The sequence below is a fragment of the Podarcis erhardii genome, assembly GCF_964252035.2.
Source record: "Podarcis erhardii genome assembly, chromosome: 1".
Lineage (NCBI taxonomy): Eukaryota > Metazoa > Chordata > Lepidosauria > Squamata > Lacertidae > Podarcis > Podarcis erhardii.
This window is the reverse complement of record NC_138497.1, coordinates 54224136-54250933: the sequence shown is the minus strand read 5'-3', so window position 1 is coordinate 54250933 and position 26798 is coordinate 54224136. Positions and strand designations below refer to the sequence as shown.

Genomic DNA, 26798 nt, shown 5'->3' with positions numbered 1-26798 from the left:
CTGTGTAGGGAAGGAGAGAGAGAGAGAGAGGCTCCGCGGGCGCGTTGCCGGTGCCTGAGGTGCAGCCCCTTCCCACCCCTCCCTTTCCAGCGCCGCTTCCCTTGCTGGCTCGAGTTTCCTTCCCTCGCTCTCATGTCTCCAGGTGCACATGGCCGCGAGGTTCTTTCTCGAGAGGTGCGTGAGCAGATCCTGCAGGATCAGGCCAGTGGCCCAAATAGCCCAGTGTCCTGGCTGAGCCCTTGCCTGTGGGAAAGAAACCAGCAAGCGGAGTTCGAGCACAAAAGCAGCTCTCCTCCTCTTCCCCTCCTGTGGTTTCCAGCAACCTCGTTGCTGCTGTTCTTGAAGCTCTTCCTTTGATCAGCGTTTCTGTGGTGGTGACCTAAGAAGAGCCCAGCAGGGATCCCTTTAGGACAGCAAAGTGCCTCTGAGGAAAGAGTGTGATGTAGGAATGGTGTCAGCAGGCCTTCCTTGCTGTTTTTCTGCCCACACCCCTTCTGGGCGGCCCACGATTTGGTCTTCAGGTGTATACTGCCTCTGCTTATGGACATTTTCATTTAGTTACAGTAAAGGTTGACCTCTGTGAATTTATCTAAGCTATCACCGTGACACATTATGTAGTGGCGAATTCCGTAAGTAACCATGTGTTACATGTAATAGAGAGATAAAGGTACTATCGGCCGCCTGTCACTTTCATTGGGACCTTCATTCCGGAATAATGAGAGAGGTGAACTGAAGACTCCTCAGTTTCTCCACATGATTTTATTAACAGGTCATGTGTCTTCATAGTCATCTTTCTCTAAAGAGCCCCAAATGTCCTAGCTAGCCATTCCTTGTTTGGAAGTCCAGCTCCCTGATCACTTTAGAAGCTCTTGTCTGTAGTGTTTTAAATATCTCCTAATTCCCAACATTTAGTTTTTCTTCCCCCACCCTACAATGCTGCACCTTCTGTTGAAGCTTTCATTTAAGGTTTTCTGTGGCACACAGTCATCTTCCACCTGAAATGCCCTTTTTGAGTCCTACAAAATCTCTTTCAAGTTTCATCTACAAGCATGGCTATCTCACGGCTCACCCTAATTCCATATCATATAGGAATGTTAAATGGCAATGGACCCAGTACAGAGTTTTGTTCAGAACATTTTGAAAATGTTCTGCTTATTCCTACCCTCTTCTGCATGATTTCACAACCAATCACCATTTCACAACCATGACTACTGTTTACTTAGGAGCCTTGTTGGAAGTCCAAGTATGACTACTGAATCTCCCCTACCTTACATGCTTGTTGACACTCGAAGAATGAAAAGCAAAACATCCTTTTCAGAAGCCATTCTAATTAATTAATGTTGTTTAACCATCTAGTTTCAGTAATGCTTTCTACTAGTTTACTTAGGGCAGTAATTAGGATAAGTGGTTCTGTGATTTATCAGAGCCCCTCTGGCTCCCTTTTTAACAGGCTTGATTTCATAAGGCAGCCATGTCAGTTTCACCTTTGTCCTCATTCAGTTTGTTCTGTTTCTTTCTTTCTTGATGGAGAGACTTGGGCAGGGGTTGATAAGTACAAAGTTCCATGTCACTCTCTATTTCACACATCACTGCTTTTGAGTGAGTTTTATAAGTGAACCACAGAGCCATCAAACCCTGGCTTTAAGTATTATCTGGGCTATACCTGGGTGAAGCATTGCTCATTTATCGATAGGAAGATTTTCTGTTTTGAATGGCAAGGCAAGGCATCAGTCCACTAGACAGCAATGACTAGGCAAAGTATAAAAAGGTAAAGGGACCCCTGACCATTAGATCCAGTCGTGACCAACTCTGGGGTTGCGGTGCTCATCTCGCTTTATTGGCCGAGGGAGCCAGCGTTTGTCCACAGACAGTTTCTGGGTCATGTGGCCAGCATGACTAAGCCGCTTCTGGCGAACCAGAGCAGCGCACGGAAACGCCGTTTCCCTTCCCGCCGGAGTGGTACCTATTTATCTACTTGCACTTTGATGTGCTTTCGAACTGCTAGGTTGGCAGGAGCAGGGACTGAGCAACGGGAGCTCACCCCGTCATGGGGATTCAAACCGCCGACCTTCTGATCAGCAAGTCCTAGGCTCTGTGGTTTAACCCACAGCGTCACCCCCATCCCACAGGCAAGGTATAGAAGGTGGTAAATCTATTCAGCAGGTACAGTTCACCAGAAATGTAGTTTGGAAAAAGAATATCATGGCAGCTTGATCCCCCTGTTTTATAAGTTAAATTTTTGCCAGCAGCTTGGAGCATTCCTACCAAATTAAAAGGACTTATCTCATTTGAATTGCTTTTCTGTTATAAGTTGATGGGCTTTCATATAAAAGGTATTCCCTTTTATAGAGTGAATTCAGTGGTTGCCTACATATAATAACCTGTTTTTATAGAGCTTCCTGGTTTTCATTAGTATTACAAATCACCTATTTTGTTGTTACCTAGATTTGTTGGTTCTCTTCTGTGCTTTATAACGTATGTCATATGGTGGTGGGGTGAATCTGTAGGTAAGTTTAAGATGGTGAAAGTTTGGCTATGCTTAAACTTCATTGTACATTGTTGAGGTCTGCAACTAAATTTGTTTTCTGATCATAACTCTCTTACTTGTTACAAACTGTTCTTAATCTAGAGCCTCTGCTGATCACTTCCCAGTTTTGCTAGCTTTCTGATTTTCCTGTAATAATTAATATCCATACCATTTACCATATGACCAGTTACAGATAGGTAGCTGTGTTGGTCTGCCATAGTCAAAAAAAAAAAAAAAAATTCTTCCAGTAGCACCTTAAAGACCAACTAAGTTAGTTCTTGGTATGAGCTTTCGTGTGCATGTACACTTCAAAGCTCATACCAAGAACTAACTTAGTTGGTCTTTAAGGTGCTACTGGAAGAATTTTTTTATTTTGATTTACCATATGAGATATTGAAAGTGACTCTAGTACAGTGGTACCTCGGGTTAAGTACTTAATTCGTTCCGGAGGTCCGTACTTAACCTGAAACTGTTCTTAACCTGAAGCACCACTTTAACTAATGGGGCCTCCTACTACTGCGGCGCCGCCAGAGCACGATTTCTGTTCTCATCCTGCAGCAAAGTTCTTAACCTGAAGCACTATTTCTGGGTTAGCGGAGTCTGTAACCTGAAGCGTATGTAACCTGAAGCGTATGTAACCTGAGGTACCACTGTATTTATTACACTTCTAATGCAATCTCCTTAAAGGGTACAAAGTCTGAGAGTTGGACTTGCTTCCCTGCTATGCAAAGTTGCCTCAGGTTTTGGTTGGTCCTAGTAAAGCTATTGCCTAACCATGAATTTTAGATATAAAACAGATGGTAAGCAACAAGTGTTTGTCTGCTACTGGACAGAATTAGTCAGCAGAATGGGGAGGGGGGCAATTTTTGGTGTTCCCTTCCTGCTGCCCCTCCTTGATCTTCTCTGGAGGGGACCCTTCGGAGCAGATTTCTGGGGAGCTTCAGGGGGTGAGGGGACAATTGAAATTGTCTCCCTACCCAATCTTGCTGACAGTTTATCTTCTAACTGATCAAATACCAATGGATGTCATGCTGTATTAGCTATTCTGGTGTGGAGATGCCTCTTAATTAAAAATTTAATATTTACTTATTAAAATGTGTATACTGTCTTTTATTTCAAATAAATATTGAGGTGGTTATAAATCAGTAAAACAAACAGCATATAACAAAATATGATAAAACGATATTAATGAAGCAGAAATAAAACATCAGGATCAGCTGCAGTAGCCAGAAATGCCAAGAATCAGTATTAACTCTTGGGCTAGGGTTTTTTTGTTGTGGGGGGTTGTTGCTGTTCTTTTTTTGTATCTTTATTTTATTATTCCATTTGGTTCTGTATTTTTAATGTTTTATTTATTGTTTATAACTACTTTTGCTATGTTGTAGATATGTATTTTTTCATGTTGTAAGCCATCTTGCGCATGGTTTAAACTGTGGAAAGGCAGCATACAAATAAAATTATGTATGTGTGTATGTCAGTTGGGAAAACTTTGGGTAAAGAGCTATGTTTTAAATTGTTGGTGAAAGCTTCCAGGAGTTGCTGTGCACCTGATCTCCATAAGGAGATCATTCTACAAGTTAGGGACCACTGGGGAAAGCCCTTATCTGTACATAGACACCTTCAGGCTATGATCATAGAATCATAGAGTTGGAAGAGACCACAAGGGCCATCGAGTCCAACCCCCTGCCAAGCAGGAAACACCATCAGAGCACTCCTGACATATGGTTGTCAAGCCTCTGCTTAAAGACCTCCAAAGAAGGAGACTCCACCACATTCCTTGGCAGCAAATTCCACTGTCAAACAGCTCTTACTGTCAGGAAGTTCTTCCTAATGTTTAGGTGGAATCTTCTTTCTTGTAGTTTGGAACCATTGCTCCGTGTCCGCTTCTCTGGAGCAGCAGAAAACCACCTTTCTCCCTGCTCTATGTGACATCCTTTTATATATTTGAACATGGCTATCATATCACCCCTTAACCTCCTCTTCTCCAGGCTAAACATGCCCAGCTCCCATAGCCGTTCTTCATAAGGCATCGTTTCCAGGCCTTTGACCATTTTGGTTGCCCTCCTCTGGACACGTTCCAGTTTGTCAGTGTCCTTCTTGAACTGTGGTGCCCAGAACTGGACACAGTACTCTAGGTGAGGTCTGACCAGAGCAGAATACAGTGGCACTATTACTTCCCTTGATCTAGATGCTATACTCCTATTGATGCAGCCCAGAATTGCATTGGCTTTTTTAGCTGCCGCGTCACACTGTTGGCTCATGTCAAGTTTGTGGTCAACCAAGACTCCTAGATCCTTTTCACATGTACTGCTCTCAAGCCAGGTGTCACCCATCTTGTATTTGTGCCTCTCATTTTTTTTGCCCAAGTGCAATACTTTACATTTCTCCCTGTTAAAGTTCATCTTGTTTGTTTTGGCCCAGTTCTCTAATCTGTCCAGGTCGTTTTGAAGTGTGATCCTGTCCTCTGGGGTGTTAGCCACCCCTCCCAGTTTGGTGTCATCTGCAAATTTGATCAGGATGCCCTTGAGTTAACCAGGTCTGTTCAGCAGATCACAGTGCCTGGGCTGGGCTGTGGTGTTGAAATCACCTAAAATGAGTAGACAGTCTTTTTTTGAGATCATGGGTAGAAAGGAAGTTGGTGCTGAATGGTGCCAGCAGCAAAGGTGAACTTGGGGCCACATTTCTAACATCTCTTTTTCTCTCCCTCTCCACTCAGCAGGCTGCTGAAGGAGAGACAGATTGTAGCCATAGGACCACATAGAGCCCACTCTTGACTTCAAATATTACTGATTGGTAGATCAGTTTAGTGAATATTGCATTTGGGGAAAAATATCTGAATAATATAATTGTCAAATTATGCTGATTAGATGCTGCAAAATCTTCAGCTGTAACTATTCAAATGTCTTACAATATTCACACCACAGCTGATGTTGTCTATTACGTACAGTGTTTCCAGGGCTTTTTAAAAGAGTTGACAGAATTTCCTCATCTCAGACCTCTGCATTAAGCAAGTTCTGATGTTTTTGCGTAAGCGGCACAGTGATTTTGCAACTTTGTGCTTATTTAAATTGCTCGTTCTCCTTTTGCCCAAGCCATAGTGACCCTTTTTGATTTCCAATGGAACTTGCATATGAGAAAATGTTTATAGGCTTAAATCCTACGTTCTCTTAGTTGAAAGTTGGATCCATGGAGATCAAGAGCACACATTTGCACAGATGTAATTAGGATCAGAGATGCTTTCCACCCACAGTCACATAGGGATTGTTTTTCCGTCATGTAATTTTACACAGTTGGGGACTGATGTGAATAATGCAATTACATGGGTGGGGCAGATTGTGTGGGTCTTCCTATCTACTTTCTCTTTTCCCGTAATTCATGGATTCTATAAATGTTGCTGTTTTCACTGAAATGACCTCCTTTACTTGTGTAAGTAAATAATAGTTGTAGAAATTCACAGTCCAGTTCATATTTACTCAGTGTAAGACCCAGCAGGGCTTAATCTCAAGTAAGTGCGCTTGGGGTTATAGCCTTAAAAATCTGTCAAATAGTTCCTTTAAAATACTGTTCCACCATGTTCATTTTGGTATTATTAAAGAGGGTATGGGGAATATTTTGCAGTTTTGTGATGTGATGAAAAAGCTGGATAGTTGTTGAACACTCTGGTCAGAATAGAGATAGGATAGAATAGACAGGATAGACATATTAAACATGTTTGATTATATGAATAGTTAGCAATAAGGTGACCGGTAAAAAGGCACAGGGTGCAGTGCCTCTCTGCAATTAAACTCTTCTGAATTTCATGGCATGTTATGGCTGCCTATGCTTCTTCATAGATGTGTAGCATAAGCAAACTTGGCACTTAAGGCCCCACCTATGTTTAGTCATCCTGAGATCCTTGACTAATTCAAAACTAACATTTTTAAGCATGCAACTGGCCTTTCAAAAAGCACCTCTGACTATAAACTAATTTACCATAAAAGATTCAGCAAAACAAGTAACAGAATATAAGAATCTAAAAACAAGCAGTGTATCCCAGTAGACTGTATTATATAAACAGATAACTCCCCTCACATTAAAAACCTTTTGGTTAACATAAACTGTTAACGGTAGTCTGACATGAGAACTTACCCGACATGAGAACTTGCCGGATATAGTAGTCTGACATGAGAACTTGCCGGATATAAAGTTATACTATGAGGCGGTTTGCTTATGTTGGGTCAAAGATTGGGTAAAGTTAGAGAACAGGGAACTACTTGACCTGGAGGGCCACGACAACAACTTCGGCTGGCACGCCTATTTATGGCGGGATAAATGGAAAATATATAAGGGTTTTAGGAACCATATCTTTAGAGGGCCCTTTAATTGAAACATGGGAAAAATATAAAAATCTGCTGGAACCGAAAACACCACATTGGCTTTCACCTTTGGAAGTCATGTGTGTGAAGACTACCAATATGAGAAGCAACTGGGCAACATATAATCAGTTAATAATTAAAGAGGAGGGGAATTGGAAGATACGACCATACGACCAGGTCAAAGAATATGTTTATGATTGGCTACACCATCTCCAGGTGAATCAAATGTTTAGAAAGGACTTTAAGGAAAGAGGCTATGGAGAGAAGGAATCCAAGTTTCAAATAGAGATTATAAATAAAGAAGAGAAAATTATATCGAAAATGTATAGGATATTGCTGGATTGGAATCTAGGAGATGAGGAAGTGAAGTGTGTGATGATCCGCTGGGCAAAGGATGTAGGACATAATATACTATTTGAAGATTGGGAGAAACTTTGGAAGGAAGGACTCAGTTTCACGGCATGTATAACGATAAAAGAAAACGTAATGAAGATGTTTTACAGGTGGTATTTAACACCTATGAAACTATCGAAAATGTATAAGGTGAATAACAAGTGTTGGAAGTGTAAGGTTAGTGCGGGCTCCTTCTACCATATGTGGTGGGAGTGTGGAAGAGTGAAACAGTTCTGGGAAAAGATTTACACGGAATTAAAGAAGATCCTAAAATATACGTTTTCAAAGAAAGCAGAAATCTTTTTATTAGGTATATTAGGTCATGAGATAAGAAAAGAAGACTGTAGATTAGTATATTATGCAGTTGCAGCGGCAAGAGTAATGCTGGCCCAGATGTGGAAAAAGCAGGAAACTCCAACGGTGGAGGAGTGGAGATCAAAGCTGTTAGATTACATGGAATTGGATAGACTCACAGGTAAAGTAAGATATACTAAAAACCAAAAGTTCACCAAGGATTGGGGAAAATATGTAGATTATCTGGAATTCATTAACCAAGGGAAAATAACGCTAAAGGGATACAGAGACGTACTGTGAAAAAATAAGAGTTATTGTCGAAAGATAATAGGAGACTAAATAATTTATGAGGTTAATATAAACTAAGAATTGTATATGAAGAGATATAATGACAATATAGACTAAGAAATGTGTAACTTAAAGTATCACTTCGAATGATTCTGGGAGTAGCTAAAGGAAGTCTAGAAAGCAAAGACCAGGATACGTGGTGGATGTAAATACTAAGTTTATGTATATATATATCTTTTTCTTTTTTTATTTATTTTACTCTTACTTTGTCTCTTATGTTGTATTGTACTTTTATTTTTTTTCTGTGTGTATGTGTGTATATATATATTTTCCTTTTCTTTTTTTTTATGAAGCAAAGCAATAAAAAACAATATGGAAAAAAAAAAGAGAGAACTTACCCGAACTGTATCATTTGGTTGTTATTTTGCATGCATTGCCTAAACACTATCTTCTGATTTAGGGTGGGATATTTTATTTTTTATCTTTATGATCTTGTTAATACTCAAAAGAAAGATGCTAAACCATCCAGGAGCTTCAGTGGGGTCCCACCCCCCATCTCTTGGCAGCTATCAGAATCCAACCAACATCATCCAAACATCTAATTGAAATGGGTTTAGAATGATCTGTTTCATGCAGGAGTATCTTGAACTGCTTAACAGTTGCCTTCCCTGCTCATTTGTGAGGAAAGGGAACCTTATACATATTTGTAATTCTGCAAAACAAGAGGATCTGTGAAGACCGTTGGATGGATAGATGTGTGTGTTTGCACACATGTTATACTACTTTATCAGCAACTTTCTGAAAATAGATTTTCTATTTCTGCCCTAAGGTACAAAGGTGGATTCATGCTAAATGGCATTATTCCATCTCCATTGAACCCTGCTGCCTACTATGAAGTAGAATCCTTTCCCTACTTCTATTATTATTTGCAAGGGTCCATTTAGGTGTGCCGTCTGCTTTCAATGAAAATGTGATCATAGCCTAGACTACATGAGATATCCTCCAGGGTAAGAAGAGCCTCCTGGATCAGGCCAGTGGCCCTCATCCAGCATCCTTACAGTGCCCAGTCAGATGCCTATGGGAATGTGCTAGCAGGACCTGAACGCAACAGCACTCTCACTTCCTTCACTTTCTAGCTCTGGACCCCTGCCCACTGGCTGGGCCAGGGAAGTGATTAATATCTCAGCAGCTTTTGATACCATCAACCATGGTATCCTTCTGGGGCGGCTGTCCGAGGTAGAGGTACATGGCACCACTTTGCAGTAGTTCTAGTCTGGGGATTTTGCTTTAGCCCTGTGGAACCTTCAATGTGGGGTTGCTCAGGGTTCAGTTTTATTCCATATACAGTGGTACCTCAGTTTACGAACTTAATCAATTCCGGAAGTCCGTTCTTAAACCGAAACCGTTCTTAAACCGAGGCGCACTTTCCCTAATGAGGCCTCCTGTCGCTGGTGCCCTTCCGCCATTCGGCTTGCGTTCTTAGACCGAGGTAAAGTTCACAAACCAGGACACTACTTCCAGTTTTGCGGAGTTCGTAAACTGAATACAGTGGTACCTCGGGTTAAGAACTTAATTCGTTCTGGAGGTCCGTTCTTTTCTTTTTTAAAAACTTTTTTTTATTCAAAATTAAAACAAAACATATTACCCAGAAACACATCATCCTTATTCCCCCACCCCCATTTTTCCTCCCTCCCCCCACCCTCCCCCACAAAACCCACCCACCCCCACCCCCCGGCTTCCCTCAGTTCCAGTCTTTTATTTCTCTAAGAAGGCTGTTTTCTGCATGTTACACAGTTGTATAGATCCTCAAACTATTTAGCTGATTATTATCAATAAAAAGTCTGTTCTTAACCTGAAACTGTTCTTAACCTGAGGTACCACTCTAGCTAATGGGGCCGCACCGCCGCCGCACAATTTCTGTTCTTATCCTGAAGCAAAGCTCTTAACCCGAGGTACTATTTCTGGGTTAGCAGAGTCTGTAACCTGAAGCGTCTGTAACCCAGGGTACCACTGTAGTTCGTAAATAGGACTGTTCTTAAACCGAGGAACCACTGTACTGTTCAACATCAACATGAAATTGCTGTGTGGGGATATCTGGAGTTCAGAGTACATTGTCAGCAATATGCTGATGACACACAGCTCTGCTTCTCCTTCACATCTGCAGATGTGGCAGTGGGTGTGCTGGACCTTTGTCTTTCCTCAGTAACGGACTGGATGAGAGCCAACAAGCTGAAGCTCAATCCAGATAAGGCTGAGGCACTGTTAGTGGGTGGTTCTCTAGACCAGATGGGTGGGAGGTTGCCTGCTCTTGATGGGGTTGCACTCCCTTTGAAGGAGCAAGTATGCAGCTTGGGGGTACTTCTGGAGCCATTGCTGCCAGTTGAGGTTCAGATGGCCTTGGTGGCACAGAGTGCTTTCCATCAGCTTTGGCTGGTGGCCCAGCTTTGCCCCTACCTGGATAGGAATAGCTTAACTTCTGTCGTCTATGCTCTGGTAACCTTTGGTTACATTATAGTAGGCATCCCCAACCTGCAGCCCTCCAGATGTTTTGGCCTACAACTCCCATGATCCCTAGCTAACAGGATCAGTGGTCAGGGATTATGGGAATTGTAGTCCAAAACATCTGGAGGGGGTTGCCCGCATTATAGCAACATGTTACACATGGAATTGCCTCTGAAGATGATTCAGAAACTTCAGCTGATGCAGAATTCGGCAGCCAAAATTCTTGCTCACTCGGGGCATGATGATTTATACATATAAGGCTAATCCTGGCCTGATTGCATTGGCTGCCAGTTAGTTTCCAGGCCCAATTCAGTGTGCTGATTTTGACCCATAAATCCCTAAATGGCTTAGGGTCACAATACCTCAAAGACCACCTCCCCCCATATGGACCAACCAGGACCCTGTGATCATCATCTGACACCCTTCTTCATGTGCCCCCTCCACAAGATGTCTTGTGGAGGATGGCAACACAAGAGTCAGCCTTTTCTGCAGTGGCTCCCCATTTCTGGGATGCTCTCTCCAAGGAGGCTGGCATGGCAAATTCATTACATATATTTGGGAGCTAGGCTAAAACATTACTCCTTAACCAGGCTTTTGGCTGATTAACATTCTATGTCCTTTTAAATGTGTTTTTGGGGGGGTTGTTTTTGTTTTGTTAAGTATTTTGTGTTCTCATTTTGTATTTTTATGTTGTGAACCACCCTGTGATCTTCAGAAGAAAGTCAATATACAAATTTAATTAATAATAATAAGTGGTGATTTTCCCCTTCATAAATAACCCTCAGAAAATGATGGAGTCAAACTTCTACTTTCCTGTACAGCAGCACTAGCAAACTCAATGTGCATATCAGGGAAAGCAATTCACTGGCATTTTAGCAATGTGGATCTAACTTATCTTTTATAGCTAGATAACTATATTAACGATTAACCTACTATACTAAGTGTGAGATTTTACTCTTAACAGACCTACGCCCTTACTAAGTATAAAATTTTAATCTTACATTCAGTAGTGCTGAAAGTCTGAGAAATCAGAGAGATATGACGAACTAATTGGGGTGACCCTATCTCCCAACAAATATTGTCAAAATGTGAATGTTCAGACGCTATACAATTGTTGGCACACACTTTAGATTATACCACAGAGTATGTTTTTAACTACTTAATCCTCATACCAAATTGCCCAACATTATGTAATATGCGTAATTACTGAAGCTAAGCATCGGATCTTGTCAGTATGCGGGTTCCATGAGGAAAGAAAAGTAGGATATAAATATAAGAAAACAAATAAAAACAGCATTATGTTTCAATGCCCTATATCCTAAGCTTCTGAAAGTTGCCTGTAGCCATTTGGCAATTTATAGTGTTCAGAAATTCCTCAGTGCTGTAGCCTGTTACCAGCAAATGCCTGAATATTCAGCTGTCTAAACATTAAGGATGTTTAATAATGCAGCTATTCTGAACTGTCTTCTAGGTCGACTCGCCAATGAACCTGAAACATCCTCACGATTTAGTAATACTAATGAGACAAGAAACAACTGTTAACTACCTCAAAGAGTTGGAGGTGAGGCTGTTAATGAAATGGTCTTGGAAACCTGCTTTGTAGGTACTGAAAAGTATGAAATGCTAATTTCCTGATAAAAGAAGTGCATTTGGAGAGTGATAAATACTGATGCTGGAAGCTTTAGCATCAATAGTTTTTTCTTCATATTTATTATTTCAGTCTCTATGCATAAAACCTGCAACTTAAATAAAAAAGTGTTGAAGCTTTTTGGCTTTCCTTTACTATTGGAACTGTAAAGCATGGCCAGGTTCCAGTGAACCATGGAATTCGTTCTCTGAGTCCAAAGGGCTCCAAGCTTTTTCCCCTTGAAGAACAGCCTCTCTCACCTCATGAAAATTTCTTTGAAACTGAGTGGCATTTCAGAAACCATATCTGACATGGTTTTCATTTTGATATTCCAGACACCAAACATCTGAACCAAAGCACAGGCTCATGAAAGCTCATGCTTTACTACAGTAACCCCAGCTTCTACACATCTCCCATCTAAAAAGAGGGACCAGTCTGAAGCTTGAGCAGTGCCAGAAAAAACACGCTAGTTCTCTGTGTGTTTGTCTTTCTTAAAGAGCATCCCATGTCTGAAGCCAGCTAGCAAGTTTATAATGTAGCTAGGTTTGGGGGTTCTGCTGGTTAAAGAAACCAAAGCCATACAGAGAATTCCCAGCCCCTTCAGCAGACATAAATAAATTTCTTTGCATCCTAGTCAGAGACGTCAAAAATAAGTCACTATGTACAGCTAAGAGCACTCTTGGCCCTGTTTTGTGCAGATGATCCTACGTACATACATATCACTGTATTTTGGACCTTAATCACTAAAAGAATGAGTAGCAACCTTGATCCTTTATGAAGACTTGTTCACATGGCAGTGATTAATTGTGGCTCTCAATGTTTGAAGTGTCCAATCTTTACACTGGGATGGGGGGAAATTAAAGTCTTAAGTGTTGTATCCTGAAAAGCATGAGCAACAGAGCTGACCTACCTTCCTACTTTCACTGCAACCCCTTGCAACCCTCCCCAAGAAGCCTTTTGAAATGCCTTGGTATGCGGTTCTGTTTCAAACAATGTTTTGTTTTTTGTATCTCTTCTAGAAGCAATTGGTTGCTCAGAAGATCCATATAGAGGAGAATGAAGACAGAGACACAGGACTGGAACAAAGACATAATAAGGAAGATCCGGATTGCATTAAAGCAAAGGTGCCTTTGGGGGACTTGGATCTCTATGATGGCACTTACATCACCTTGGAGAGCAAAGATATCAGGTAGTGAGATGATTAATTGTATGAAATTTTTGCAACAGCTGTAATTTCAGATTGTCGGATTATGATTGTGCCATTGGGAATCAGGTTGAAATAATAAGTGACTGTTAAGGTAATGAGTAGCTTTCCTGAATATTCCCAAAAAGATATTTATAGTCATCTCAACAATATTTGCTTATGTGTCTTTTCTAGGCATTCCTAAACTTTGTTGCATTCATTCTTGGTGAAGTAGGCTTTTTCCAGAGCATGATTTCAAATGTACAGGCAACACTCAACTTAGGCAGGGGTAATGTTGTGGGATAGCACATAAAGCCAAAATTGCATATAGTCAAAACCCATTGGGTTCCATGGTTTGCCAAAGTATTTTCCTGGATGTCTACCCCCTTAATTTTTTAATTTTTTTTAATGCCAAGGGCATAAAGCTTTATGTGCACAAGTTAAATGTGTATAAGTTGTGAGTTCCCTCTATTTCAGAACTGGATTCCAAACCTACTTTATTCAGCGTCAGTATGGCAGAATCCAAAAGAGTTCCTTAATTTTGAATATTGTTCATTTTAATTATTTGAGCAAGGATATGCACTTCAGAAAGTACCCACTATAGGATCCTAACTGAATTATTTTGTGCCTGCTTTGGGGGGGAAAGAGATTAGTACTAGTTTATAGTCTTAAACTGAAGACTCAGCAGATACAATTTTAATGCAAGTTGATCTGATGTAGATAGAAAAATATATAGTGTTAGTTGACTTAAAACAGATAATGTTAATCAGCATTCCTACATGACTTAGTTCCCATTCCTAGTATTTTGTGATCTTTTCGACGGCAAACAAATATGCTAATGTTTGCGTTGCTATTTGGTTTTAGCCCTGAGGACTACGTAGACACAAAGTCTCCTTTACCTCCAGACTTAGAAGAGCCAGAATGCACAAAAATTCTAGATCTTCCATATAGCATTCATGCGTTCCAGCACTTACGGGTAAGTAATTAATGATGTAGTCTTTTGTTACTTTACCTCTAATCTGCCTTTCTTCCTGAGATGTCCAAGTAGATTCAGATAGTCAGGACTGCTTTGTCTTACAATCACTTTAAAGTATGTTATCTGTTAATTGAAGTAAATCTGAATAACTTTCTTCTTAAAGCAGCCTAGTAATATTTGTAGCCACATTACTGAACATTTTGGGCTAGACTTGGAAATCATTGCAAAGCTTCTAGTGATGATGCTTGCAATTCCCTCTCCAGCTTTCTGGCCTACAATGACTACTGTCTCATATTTCCTCCCCCACATGCATCCTAACTTCAGTTTCTATCACTTAATAGCTTTTTCTTCCCCGCGCCTCATTTTGTCAGAAATGTTCAGATTTTTTTTTTCTAAAAGAAAAATATTGGAAAATTTTGCTGGTGCAGAATTTGGATTTTTCTAAATAGGTAGCAAGTAACACAGTAGGCTTGGTTATCTTATGCATTGTAACAAACATTGTTATTCTGCTACAGCATTTAAAGCAGCTGAAGTTCTTCAAAATTCCCCACTAACTGCAGCCTAAATTGTATGTGGGTGTTTTAGGATAAAAATAGCTGAAGGTATTGATGGAACAATACTTAAACATGATTTTATATGGAATACTAGAACAATACATTTTCTAAATAACAGATGCAGCAATTTTGTGCGCTTATCTGGAAGTAAGTCCTATTAAATGTTGTGGGGCTTACATCTGAGTAGACTGCTATAGGATTCAGTAAACTAGATATTGCCTTTTCAGAAATGATGCTTTATGTGTTGAAATTTTGGGGCAGTATTTGCTAAATTGGGGAGTTGTGGGTAAATTTGACATGAGGAATTACTGGCTACCTTCTACCACCTTATCATAGGTGATTCCTGGGTATTTCTGTAAAGAATGCTGAAATAGGTGGACCTGTGTATCAAAGCGTTACTTATTTTCTTAAGCAGAAGTTCATATTCAGTATTCACACAGATTAGCTAACTGTTAAGAAATTCTGAATGCACACTCCTGCTATGAAAATGTGAAGACATTACTGGACCACAGAAGTTTTTGTAGAATGAAAAAAAGCAGACAACAAAAGACCGAAGTCTGTCCACCTTGATAGTAGAGAATCGCATTTTATTTATCAGTCACTGACTTTTTTCTTTTTCTATCCTCTCTGTCCCCCACCCAGGGTATTCAAGAAAGAGTTAATCTTTCTGCACCCTTGTTACCTAAAGAAGATCCTATATTGACTTACTTATCAAGACGGTTAGGAAGAAGCATAGACGAGATAGGCCACCGCATTTATGAAGGTCTCATGAAGGTAACCACCTTGTGTGTGTCCCCAAAATGAGTATAGAAGCTTTGATTCAACATGAATATGCTTTATATTTAGCAGGCACTTAAATCTTCACATGCCTTCTATCTGCTAGTTAAGGAAAAACATCCCAATGGATGCTTACTTACCCTAAGTGCTCATCTGATTTTTATGTGGCTTTTCTCCCTGTGAACCAAGACAATCTGTAAAGTCTGCAAATTTCTACCAGTGGCCATTTAAATGAGGACCACTATAGTGCCTTGAATCTTAATTTGCATAATTTTTAATTTGGGATTTTATGTGTTCTGTTACATTTTATGTGTGATATGTGTTTAGTCGTTTAGTCGTGTCCGACTCTTCGTGACCCCATGGACTAGAGCTGTTGCCTTTGTCCATGGAGTTTTCTTGGCAGGGATACTGGAGTGGCTTGCCGGTTCCTGCTCCAATGTGTGATATACTCTTTGTATAAATTGCAGTGAGTAGTGGCTGATGCAGATACATTTCTACCTATCTGTAGCAGATATATAGCCAACTCATTTTTGTTTGAATCAGTGGGCAGGAATCAGTTAACAAGTTCCATTAGTGGAAGTTTGTACAATGACTTCCACTAACACAGCAGGACTTCTTCCCCTCCCCTGAAATTGGCCGGGGGGGGGGCGGAATCCCTAAGCAGTGCACAAGGGGCAGTTGTTGTGTCTCACAAGCTTCTACTGACAGAACAATTGCCACAGCACCATGTTAAATTCCTTCTAGAGTTTTTATTTCATTAGCCCTCCCAAATTTTCATATACTGTGAAGACTAGAAGAAAATGGATTACATGCAGGTCCCAGTTTCTGGATACAATGCATCCCCAGAAAATCGTTCGTTAGGCATTCACATAATGAGCTGGCAATTTCCTCTTTTTCCTGTGGGAACATTTCTAATCCAGTCTCTCTCCCCACTTCATCCATGGTTTCTTCCTGAAATGGCTGCAGCCAACCAGCAAAAGGAAAAACTGATTTGTCCAATCTCTTTCCATCCCTCCCCCCTCCCCACATGGCTTCTGCTCGAAAAAGACTGCTACTGACCTGCGGAGCACAAACAAGTAAGGAAGTGGACAGACTCTGGCTGTTCATAGCTGAATCAGCCATTCATGTAGCAAGGTTTAGGCATAACTCTTTATATTCACATAACTGAATTTGGGGATAACAGGCATTCTGATAGTGTGTGTATGTTCAGAATCCTGTTTCAGCCACCAACAGCTAAAAAGTTTAGTAACTTTAAAAAAAAAGTAAACATTTCTTGTGTCTCCTGTTCTTTGCAGAATTCTTCTTCTTGGGTATTATATAATATGGCTTCCTTCTACTGGCGAATAAAGAATGAGCCATACCAAGTAGTGGAGTGTGCCATGCGGGCTCTCCATTTTTCTACAAGGTGAGGCAAATGGATTTTTATTAGCAGCATAATACAGTCTGTTGTATGATTTGAAAATTAAGCTAATTGAGGGTGGCAGTTGCTTCCCCCTTAGGATTGACAGGCCAATGCAGTTATATGATGGAGTTGTAGATGCATATAGATATCTAGAGATTCTGCCATCTCTTGTTTGACTTACACTAGGCTCTTTGGATGGGTGTCTCTTGCTTTGTGCTGTTGGCTTATCTGAACCATATCACCGTGAATGCTAAATAGTGTGCATGTGTATGTTGTCCTGCTTATACAAAGATGTGTGGGAATAACTTAGGCTAGCTTTTTTCATGTTCCCTGCTCTGTAACCAAAGTTACTTAGTCATAACTCACTTCAGAATATTATTCTTTATCAGCAAATGATGTTGAAATTATTACTACTATTTATAACTTACCGAACTACAATAGTTAATTCTGGTTTTAGAACCAAATAAGGAAGAAGACTATTTATACATAATTGTGCATCATCTGATGGAAGTACTGGCTGAATTGCTCTTCATTATAAAAAAACGAAACAAAACAGCAGCCTTCTCCAAAACCATTGTGCTCAGTCAACCCATGCGCTTTTAGACTACTGACATTCCTAGCAATAGATAAAAGTATAAGACAGCAGGATAGATGTACACACTTTTGGATATAAAAAGACACTTCATATTAAACCAGTCGCTTAGGAAGCTCTGGGCTATTGTTATGTCTGAATTGCATTTTTGCATAGATTCTGGCTAGTAGCTTCTCAATAGTTCTCACTTTCCTGCATGCAAGTAACCAGAGATTGAACCTGAGGCCAGAGGCTTGCCAGTTGCTTAGAAATGCCTTAGGATATCATCTTAATGACCGCTTTGTTTTTTCCCTCTCTTTCAGGCACAATAAAGATGTTGCACTGATAAACCTGGCAAATGTGCTACACAGGGCGCACTTCTCTGCTGATGCAGCCATTGTGGTCCATGCAGCTCTGGATTACAGTGACGTCTTCACCAGCTATTATACTTTAGGAAACATATATGCAGTAAATAATATCTTATTTTTCAGTTATCTAGAAAGATTATACCACATTGATTAGCTCTCTTACAAATTGAACAGTGAGACTCATGCATCTTCAGGACAAGAATGTTTTGAATTTGGCTATCTTTGAAGATCTTTAAACCGACAGATAACATTTATATGCATTTTTGCTGCTGTTGTTGTTTTGGAGGGCCCCACTAAAGCAGCCATGATGTATTAAACATGATTCTATTTCCAGAGTAGTCACATGCTGAAACTCGTAATCAATATGAAATTCAGAAGCTACATTAAATGTTCATATTACATTTGAATGCTGCTAACGTGTCTTTTTTCCCCTCAATCCCTTTTTTCAGATGCTTGGGGAATACAACCACTCAGTACTATGTTATGATCATGCTTTACAGGCAAAACCAGGGTTTGAACAAGCAATTAAAAGGAAGCATGCTGTCCTATGTCAGCAAAAGCTTGAGCAGAAACTGGAGGCTCAGCACAGGTAGTGCATTTATCCTCAAAATTCATACACAGGCTTGTTCAGATTTACTTTCTTGTTTACTACTTCCTTAAAATAAAATATAAAACTGCATAATTTTAAATCTAAGGAAAATTAAAGCACACACTGCAGCATTGGAAAATCAGCTGCATGCTGTAACTTAACTGTATCGTTTAATAAAACCTAAGAAACAAGTATACAGAAAAGCCAACCTTGAAAGTAAGTACTGACATAAGTGTGTAAGCAAAAGCTATTTTAAGCAACTTAAATGTCCTTTTCTTTGGTGTTAAATTTTTCAAGATCACTTCAGCGAACATTAAATGAACTGAAGGAATATCAAAAGCAACATGACCATTACTTAAGGCAGCAAGAGATCTTAGAAAAGCACAAGCTGATTCAGGAAGAACAGATCCTGAGGAACATTATCCATGAAACACAGATGGCGAAAGAGGCACAACTAGGTATCTGTTGTGTAACAAGATGTTCATTGGGAAATGTAAAAGCCGAAATGAAATTTGTATGTTTGTCCAAGGAATTCTGTTTCAGGTAAAACCAGGGCTTTTGAATAAACCAACTCACTGACTAGAAGAACACTTGCTGACGGCATATTAAAAATGCCAAAAAGTTGCATTTTAGTGTGTTCTGCTCTAACAAACAGATTCTCCTTTTAGCATGCAGCCCCTTGTCTCCACTACAAAAAGCCACTTTGAAGGTCACAGGACCTTCTGGAGTAACATTCTGTTAAACATGTGAGTCTCTGTTTAACAGGGTTTCTGTTTAATTCTGTTAAACATTCTGTTAAACCTGAGAGGAAAACCAGCAACCTTCCTTGTTCAAAAGAAATGTGTCACATGCATGGGCCTCTGAATTCTGCCTGTAAATTCAATGTGCTCTAAAGTACTAAAAATGCATGTTTCTTAAGAGCCCTGTAGTCTGGAGCCAAGGTTAGCAAATGCATTTCTTTCTGGCAAAAACTGAAGTGCTGGCCAAGATAGCCAATATGCACAAGCTCTGTGTGGACCAAGATAGTGAGTAATTTATTATCTAAAATGCTCTTCCTCCATGCAGAATCAAGAAACATAATAAAAACAGGAAATTAAGAATCATTTGTTTTCGGATGCTTAGCTTGGAAGAGATCTGTTAGGTATATCTTCTTGATCCTAAATGCTGTCAACCGTAATTTTGTTAGCTTTTAACTTGAATTTTATGTTTATATACTGCAGGAAACCATCAGATTTGTCGCCTGGGCAACCAGCAGCACAGTTTGCATTGCCAGTGGGACCAACCTGTCCGTTATCACCGTGGTGACATGTTTGAAAATGTTGAATATGTTGAGGTTTGTCTGTAGAGCATTGCTCTCCCTGCTTCATGATCTATAGTGAGGGGTACACATCTTCCTGAGGTGTCTAAAGATGAGGATATTCCTTTTATACCTATTTCTGTTTACCCTAGCACAAGATTTTAAAACAAAACTGGGGTGCAGGGAGTTCCAATCAATCCAATATGTAGGTTCCCTTTGGAGCCCCATCTTCCATCTTGGAAGGCATAAACTGCCTGGCTCCTAAACACAACAGACATTATGCATTCATTCCAGGTTGCTGATCACTGTATCTTGTCCTGAGCATCAGACGGAAAAAAGCACCCAGATATTGAAACAAACTTACTTTGTGGCTCCCTGCCTCATCTTTGGATTTTGATCATCAATAACTCCTTCATGGTGTGCTCAGACACTAGATACGTGATGAATGGGTTTCAGGGAAAACAAAACTAACTTTCAAACTGTTCATCAAGAGAAGGAAATTGAAAGTATTGTCTGGCAAAATGTGTTGTTGTTTTTTTAATACTTTGAAGAAAGATTGTGCCTGCTTTAGAACCTGTAGTTCTGAAGTTTGGGGAGGTGATTTGCACTGCTGCTTAAAATTATTAATATCAGGGCTCTTGATTTTCTCAGCATCTCGTGAGGGGGCTTCCCACATTTTCCAACATGCTCAGAATTGCACTGCATGCAACCCAATGTAGTTAGTTTTTTGTAAGGAAGTAGTTTTTTTCTTAAAGAAGTCTCCTTGAGGTGTCAATTTCATGCTCCAAACTTTTCTTATGCATTTTCTGTTTCTAGTTTGGCAGTGATTCTTCCATTTCCAGTATGACATCCATGAATTCTGAACTTCATGCCAACCACAGTGACTTTGGCCATTCCTTGGAGTCTTCCCCTTTGGTCCATTCTGTCTTCTCATTATGGGGCCTGGAATCTGAGGCTTACAGGGTAAGTAGATAGGGTAGCTATGACTTTTCTTTCCTAGGCAAGGCCTCCTAGCCAGTTTCATTGTTTGCTAGTAGTGTTCTGCTAAAGACAAGTACATAACTAACAATATGCATAAAATAAAGCTAATCTATTTTGGGCCTCTTGTTGGCAGTGGTGTCTGTGCACAAGCAGAATGGACTTCCACTCATCCAATAGGACTTCTCATTCCTCTCCTCCCCCTGCATCCCCGACCCCATTTGCTTCCTCAAGGTGAAGTCCCATTCTGTGAGCGAACGTCCACTCTCAAAACGTTAGCTTCCTCCCAAGGTACCTTCTGGGTCACGCTGGTTTTGTCTCTCCTCCCAACTCTGGTTTTGTCTCTCCATTCACAACTCTGTCTGCCACCAAAACGGCAAAGATGTTATGATAGTAAACCATGGTGAACAGAGTTCAAAACTGCAGGGCAGCCAAAAACCCAAGATCTACCCACACTGGAAGAATGGCAGATGCAACTGATAGACTACATGGAACTGGCCGAGATGACTGGCAGAATCCGAGACCTGGGAGAGGAGACGGTAGAAGAAGACTGGAAAAAATTTAAGATTTACTTGCAAAAATATTAGTTACAGATAGGTAGCCGGGTTGGTCTGCCATGGTCAAAACAAAATAAAAAAAATCCTTCCAGTAGCACCTTAAAGACCAACTGAGTTAGTTCTAGGTATGAGCTTTCGTGTGCATGCACACTTCTTCAGATACACTGAAACAGTGTATTCAGGAATTTCAGAAATAGACTGGAAAGAGAAGCTGCTGAATTGCAACTTATCACCAAACTTAAAACTATGGAGAGACCTGGTTTGAACAAAGACATTGGATTCTTATCTCATTATACATGACAAAGCCATTTTTCACCTTCTCACCCCTTGCTTTTTCCTGTTAGACCTATTGCAGTCGCCTTCTGAGTAATACCCCTCCCCACCTTCTCACTATATAGAAAGGTCCGGTGACTTCTGTTTCAGTGTATCTGAAGAAGTGTGCATGCACACGAAAGCTCATACCTAGAACTAACTCAGTTGGTCTTTAAGGTGCTACTGGAAGGATTTTTTTTATTTTGTTTTGCAAAAATATTGTAAAATGTATGAATGTTAAGCAGGATGCTTGATTATAAACAACTTGGCACCATTGAAACAGACGAAGTGAACTATGAAGATAAGTCAAATTCAAGAAAAAACAAATTTTTAGATAATTATTAGGCTAAGTTTAAATTTTTTAAGGAGTGAAATAAACGTATCTAAAATTTGAGATATAACATTGGAAAATTAGATAGTAAGGATGGAGATAAGGTGATAAATTGCTGGTTTAATTTTTATGATTTGGAATGCAGGAGCGGGAGATGTGAGGAAGTCCAAAGGAGATAAGAAAATATGTTATGATATGTAATATTTTTGCTTGCCTTTTTATATTGTAATCAAAAAAACCCTTAATAAATATTATAATAATAAAATAAAAAAAACTGCAGGGCAGCCATCTGACTTTTGTCATGGATTTTGCTTGATAAACTGGGAATCACTACCCAAAGAAAGTGGAAGCATTTAGAAGTTCTGGTTTCTTGAATTCTGGCGAGTTTTCTCTAGCAAGTAGAAAATCAGACAGTCATAACTTTGTGATACCTTAAGAAATATTTTCTCTGTGATCAGGAGAAGCAGAATATTTTGTGGCCTAAAAGATCAGAGTGTGTAAAAACCTATCCAGCTATCCCCTCCCCAGGAGAACTACCAACTTATTTCCTGCATCCAGAAAGCAGGGGGCAAAGGTGAGTACTGTTAATAAATCAATTCTTATGTCATTTGCATGCAAGTGTAGCCAGAGCAGCTCACAGTAGCAGCAACATAATAATAGTATCATATAAAAATACAGTTATTAAAACATGGAATATGCCTAGCACTGAAAAACCAACACCAATGAGACTAAAAGATGTTGCATGTGATGTTCAGTTAGAAAACTGGAAAATAGGCTGCAGTCCTTTGCATGCTACCTTTAGAGTAAATCAAAATGAGTTCAGTGGGATTTACTTCAGTGGGATTTTCTTTTTCAGGTTACCTTTAGTGCTGTGGCATAGTAAAGAGTGCCAAACCAAAGGTACTATTGTCTGACAGTAATGAACATATGTTCTGCCTCTCTAGTTTATACAGCAATTTAATTCTACTATGATTGTTGCCTTTAAATTGGTACTCCTGTAGTCTGAATCATATTCTTATACCTGTGTGGTGTTTGTTTAAATTTTTTAGAATCCATTCAATACTTAGCAGTCCAGGGGATGACGATGCACAAACCGAGGTCTATGAGCCAGATTGTTCTTCCATTTCTGATGCCCATAACAGTGACTCTATGCACTTTTTGATCAATGAACTAGACAGTCATCTGGATCTGAGGGTAAAGATGCCAGATGATCATGCCAAACAAGTAAGAGATTTTATGATTATATTTGAAGATTGTTAGTATACTTCTGGTCTTCTCTGTCCTATAAATTGTCACTTCCAGACTTGACAACCTTTTGAAAGCAAGTGGTCTTCCCATATAAAATTCAGTTTGGAAATGGCCAAGTCACCACTGAAAGGAAGCCTGTAGCCGTTACAACATGTTTGTTTCAATTGACAGTCACCTATCTGCAAAATGTTTGAGACAGCACCCTGCTTTTGCATTACGATCAGATTCTGTGAACTTGGTTTATTCGGTTAGTTGACATGATACAGGTGCAAGGAATCGTTAATGCACTCCAAATTAGTGGTGCTTTACATTGTGGCATTGCTGGTGGCTAAGAGTTTGAGCTGTGAATTAGGATATCCATAACTGGCATCTTAGCACTGCTGTGAACTTGCTAGGTGGCCTAAGGCAAGCCACTTTCTCTCAATCTTAGCACTGAACCACCCCAGCAATATGTGCAAAATTATCAATGCTGTATTGTTTTTAACACTTGATTGGAAGCCGCCCAGAATAGCTGGGGAAACTCAGCCAGATGGGCGGGGTATAAATAAATTATTATTATTATTATTATTATTATTATTATTATTATTATTATTATTATTATCACCTCCTTTCCCTCTGTAAGGGACCAGAAGTAGCTGTTGCTAAATCAAGCCAGCTTAGGTTATATTACTGGACTATTTAGACTTGCAGTTTCTGTTTGTTTTCTGTTGGATTTTGACTATGTTGTTTTCTCCAAACTCTCTACCAACAATAAGCCTTCATGCAGATAGCATAAGACTTATCTGGTTTTAGCCAAAGTTCAGGTTGCTTGTTTTCAGTTCTACAATCATCATTGTCTCTACAAGCATAATACATTATTTGTTTAATTTATGAAGTTACATGAGTTGTTGAATTTTCCAGTTGAATTGCAAGGATTTTTCCAGTCTTTGCAATTTAGCCATAACCATCCAAATAAAAAAGTAGGCTCTTTTGGGTTTTCATTTTGTGATAAAACCTGCTGATCCTTTAGATCATTAAATTTGAATTACCAAACGTAAGTTTTCTGCATTAAAGTCTTACATTCGATAGGTTCAAATGTATGGTTTTAAACACTTCTCTGTCTTGCACAGATATTATACTCTCGTGTCAACAATCAATCAGTTACACAGCAGCAAATAGGATCATTCATCTATCATGCCATTGTAAAGGTAATTCCAATGACCGCAATGTATGCTTTTTATTTTCCTCTTAGAGTATATGGATTTTTTTCCAGAATCCCAAAGGGCCCTCATGTACAGAAGCAAGAATCTCTTTAATTTATTCAGAGTGTTCCACTTAAGTCAACTGTAAATCATTCCACTTCTTTATTTTTGTCAGAAATGTTTGTGATTTTTGTGCATGAAAAGTGCTGATTGGGTCAGATTTTACAGCCTCCATGAGTGATTGACATAGAGTGAAATAAGGACAGACAAAGAATATAATACCACGAGTACCAGTGATGACTAGAAATTGAATTTGTTTCAAGCTATTCTTGTTATGATTGAAAACATACAGGGGCCTTTTGTAAAAAAATATATTGATAGCTGTGAAGCCTTGGATTGACAAATACTGAAGGAGATTTACAGGTCAATATTCCTGCTGTACAGTGAAAATGCTTGTATGGCTATACCTATGATTTCAAGAAATATAGCAATCTAGGAAATTGTAGGAAAGAAATTCTGCTGCAGTGCTGCTGCCTTCCAAAAGAAAATGTACAGTGCCAGCTCTGGTAAATGTTGGAAATGTAATAGTATATTCTGAATTATAGCATTTTAACCATACAGGAATGCTAGAAGGATAAGGTAGGTATCCCAGAGACTATAGAATTGTGTATTTACTTTATCTATGGACAGCTCACGATATAAAAGAGTAAAATATAACAACAGCAGAATTAAAATAGCAGCATAAAAGCTTTTGAACCCACAGAAAGGAGACATAACTTGTAAAAAAATACATGCATGTAGATACTCATGTTGTAATGTGAATTGTTTGATTCACAGAATACTAGCACTCTTGGTCTATTTAATTACATATTGTATTCTAAGCAAGACTCTCAAGTAGCTTTTGCTTCTGTAATATATATATATTTTCAAAATCCCTGCTGATTCACAGTTCCACTTAACTGATGAGTTATTAAACAGATCTTAGACCTTAGACATGGGCCTTAGAAATACAGTAACACCTTCCGCATTATATAGGGCCATAATCTTGCAAAACTGCAGTTATGCAAATCTGTTCTTTTATTGTTAATGCTGCTTTTGATGCAAGCCATAAATACTGCAGAAAGCACTTGGATAGCTGTGAAATGGGGGCTAAACATGCTCCCTGCCCTTGGAGACTCCAGCCATTTAGAATCAAGCCTGCTCTCACCTGCATCAGCACATCCTATGTTCCTTGTTTCACTAGGGTGTGATAGAATATTGGGAAGTGGTTAGATCAATGTTTTGCTGTATGCAGCTGATTTGTATATGCATGACCCTCCTGCAGTGATCTCTGCAAACACCTGTAGCTGTAACATCTAGGGCGGCAATGGTAGTCTAACATGGTAAAGCATGGAATGAGATTAATGAGGGTAGCCTTTCTTTTTTGTGGTTAATTTCAGGCAAGGGATCCCTTATGGTTGGTTCTCAATGAGGCTGGCCTTTACTGGCGTGCATTTGGAAATGGCACCTTCGCCTTCACTTGCTTACAAAAGGCCTTTAACTTGACCCCACATGAATTCCAGGATATCCCTTTAGTCAATCTAGCCAACCTTCTAATTCATTATGGTCTTCATCTGGATGCCAGCAAGCTTCTCCGAAAAGCTTTAGCCATCAATGGTTCTGAGGTGAGTCTTCGTTTTTCCCCCCTGCTCTCTTCTGTTTGCTTAAGTAGGATTGAAGCAGAAGTACCGTATGTTTCGTCCCATAGGACGCTCCATCCCATAGGACGCACCTAGTTTTGGGGGGGGGGAAATAAAGGGAAAAATTTTTCCTTTATTTCCCCCCCAAAACCAGGTCGGGGAAACCAAACCAGGTCAGGGAACAGCAGTATGGCGGCGCTCCGCCTCCCCGCTGTCCCCTGAGCTTGTCCCCCCGCTGTCCCCCAAGCGCGCTTCTCCCCAGCACCAGCCTCCAAACCAGGTCGGGGAACAGCGGGATGGTGGCACTGCGCCTCCCCGCTGTCCCCTGAGCTTGTGGGGCTGGCCGATGTCTGCCCGAAGCGCGGGGCGCTCTGCTTCAGCGCGCCCCGCACTCCGTGCAGCAGGCTGCTATCCGCAGCCTAGGGAGCCCTGCGGGAACTCCTGCAGGGCTCCCCAGGCTGCAGATGTCTGCCCGGCATGCGGGGCGCTCTGCTTCAGGGCGCCCACGCGCCGGACAGCAGGCTGCTATCCGCAGCCTAGGGAGCCTTGCGGGAACTCCCACGGGCTCCCCAGGCTTGCTGATAGCTTCCTGAAGCCTGGAGAGCAAGAGGGGTTGGTGCGCACCGACCCCTCTCGCTCTCCAAGCTTCAGCGAAAGCCTGTATTCACCCCATAGGATGCACACAGATTTCCCCTTCATTTTTGGAGGGGGAAAAGTGCGTCCTATAGGGCGAAAAATACGGTATTTCTTTCATACCCCATCTCAGTGTCCAGAAGTGAGTTAGTGGAAGTGGTTTGTTACATTTGAAT

The 26798-nt window shown here is 40.2% G+C and overlaps 1 protein-coding gene across 4 annotated transcripts in view; it reads left to right on the top strand.

Moving 5' to 3' along the window:
* The window catches only part of TTC17 (tetratricopeptide repeat domain 17), a 57309-nt gene that overhangs the window by 385 nt on the left and 30126 nt on the right, over nt 1-26798 (top strand). Inside the window, exons 1-15 of one of the 4 annotated variants that reach the window (XM_081834046.1) lie at nt 41-59; nt 11831-11920; nt 13006-13175; nt 14034-14145; nt 15342-15473; nt 16772-16881; nt 17773-17917; nt 18267-18406; nt 18704-18864; nt 19627-19739; nt 20520-20666; nt 22340-22455; nt 22931-23105; nt 24239-24316; nt 25750-25974. In XM_081834046.1, coding sequence (XP_081690172.1) covers nt 11843-11920; nt 13006-13175; nt 14034-14145; nt 15342-15473; nt 16772-16881; nt 17773-17917; nt 18267-18406; nt 18704-18864; nt 19627-19739; nt 20520-20666; nt 22340-22455; nt 22931-23105; nt 24239-24316; nt 25750-25974 — 1902 coding nt within the window. In that variant the 5' untranslated portion in view covers nt 41-59; nt 11831-11842. Of the gene's footprint in view, nt 1-40; nt 175-11830; nt 11921-13005; nt 13176-14033; nt 14146-15341; nt 15474-16771; nt 16882-17772; nt 17918-18266; nt 18407-18703; nt 18865-19626; nt 19740-20519; nt 20667-22339; nt 22456-22930; nt 23106-24238; nt 24317-25749; nt 25975-26798 lie in introns of those variants that run through there. The other 3 variants (XM_081834045.1, XM_081834043.1, XM_081834044.1) reach the window with 3 other exon arrangements.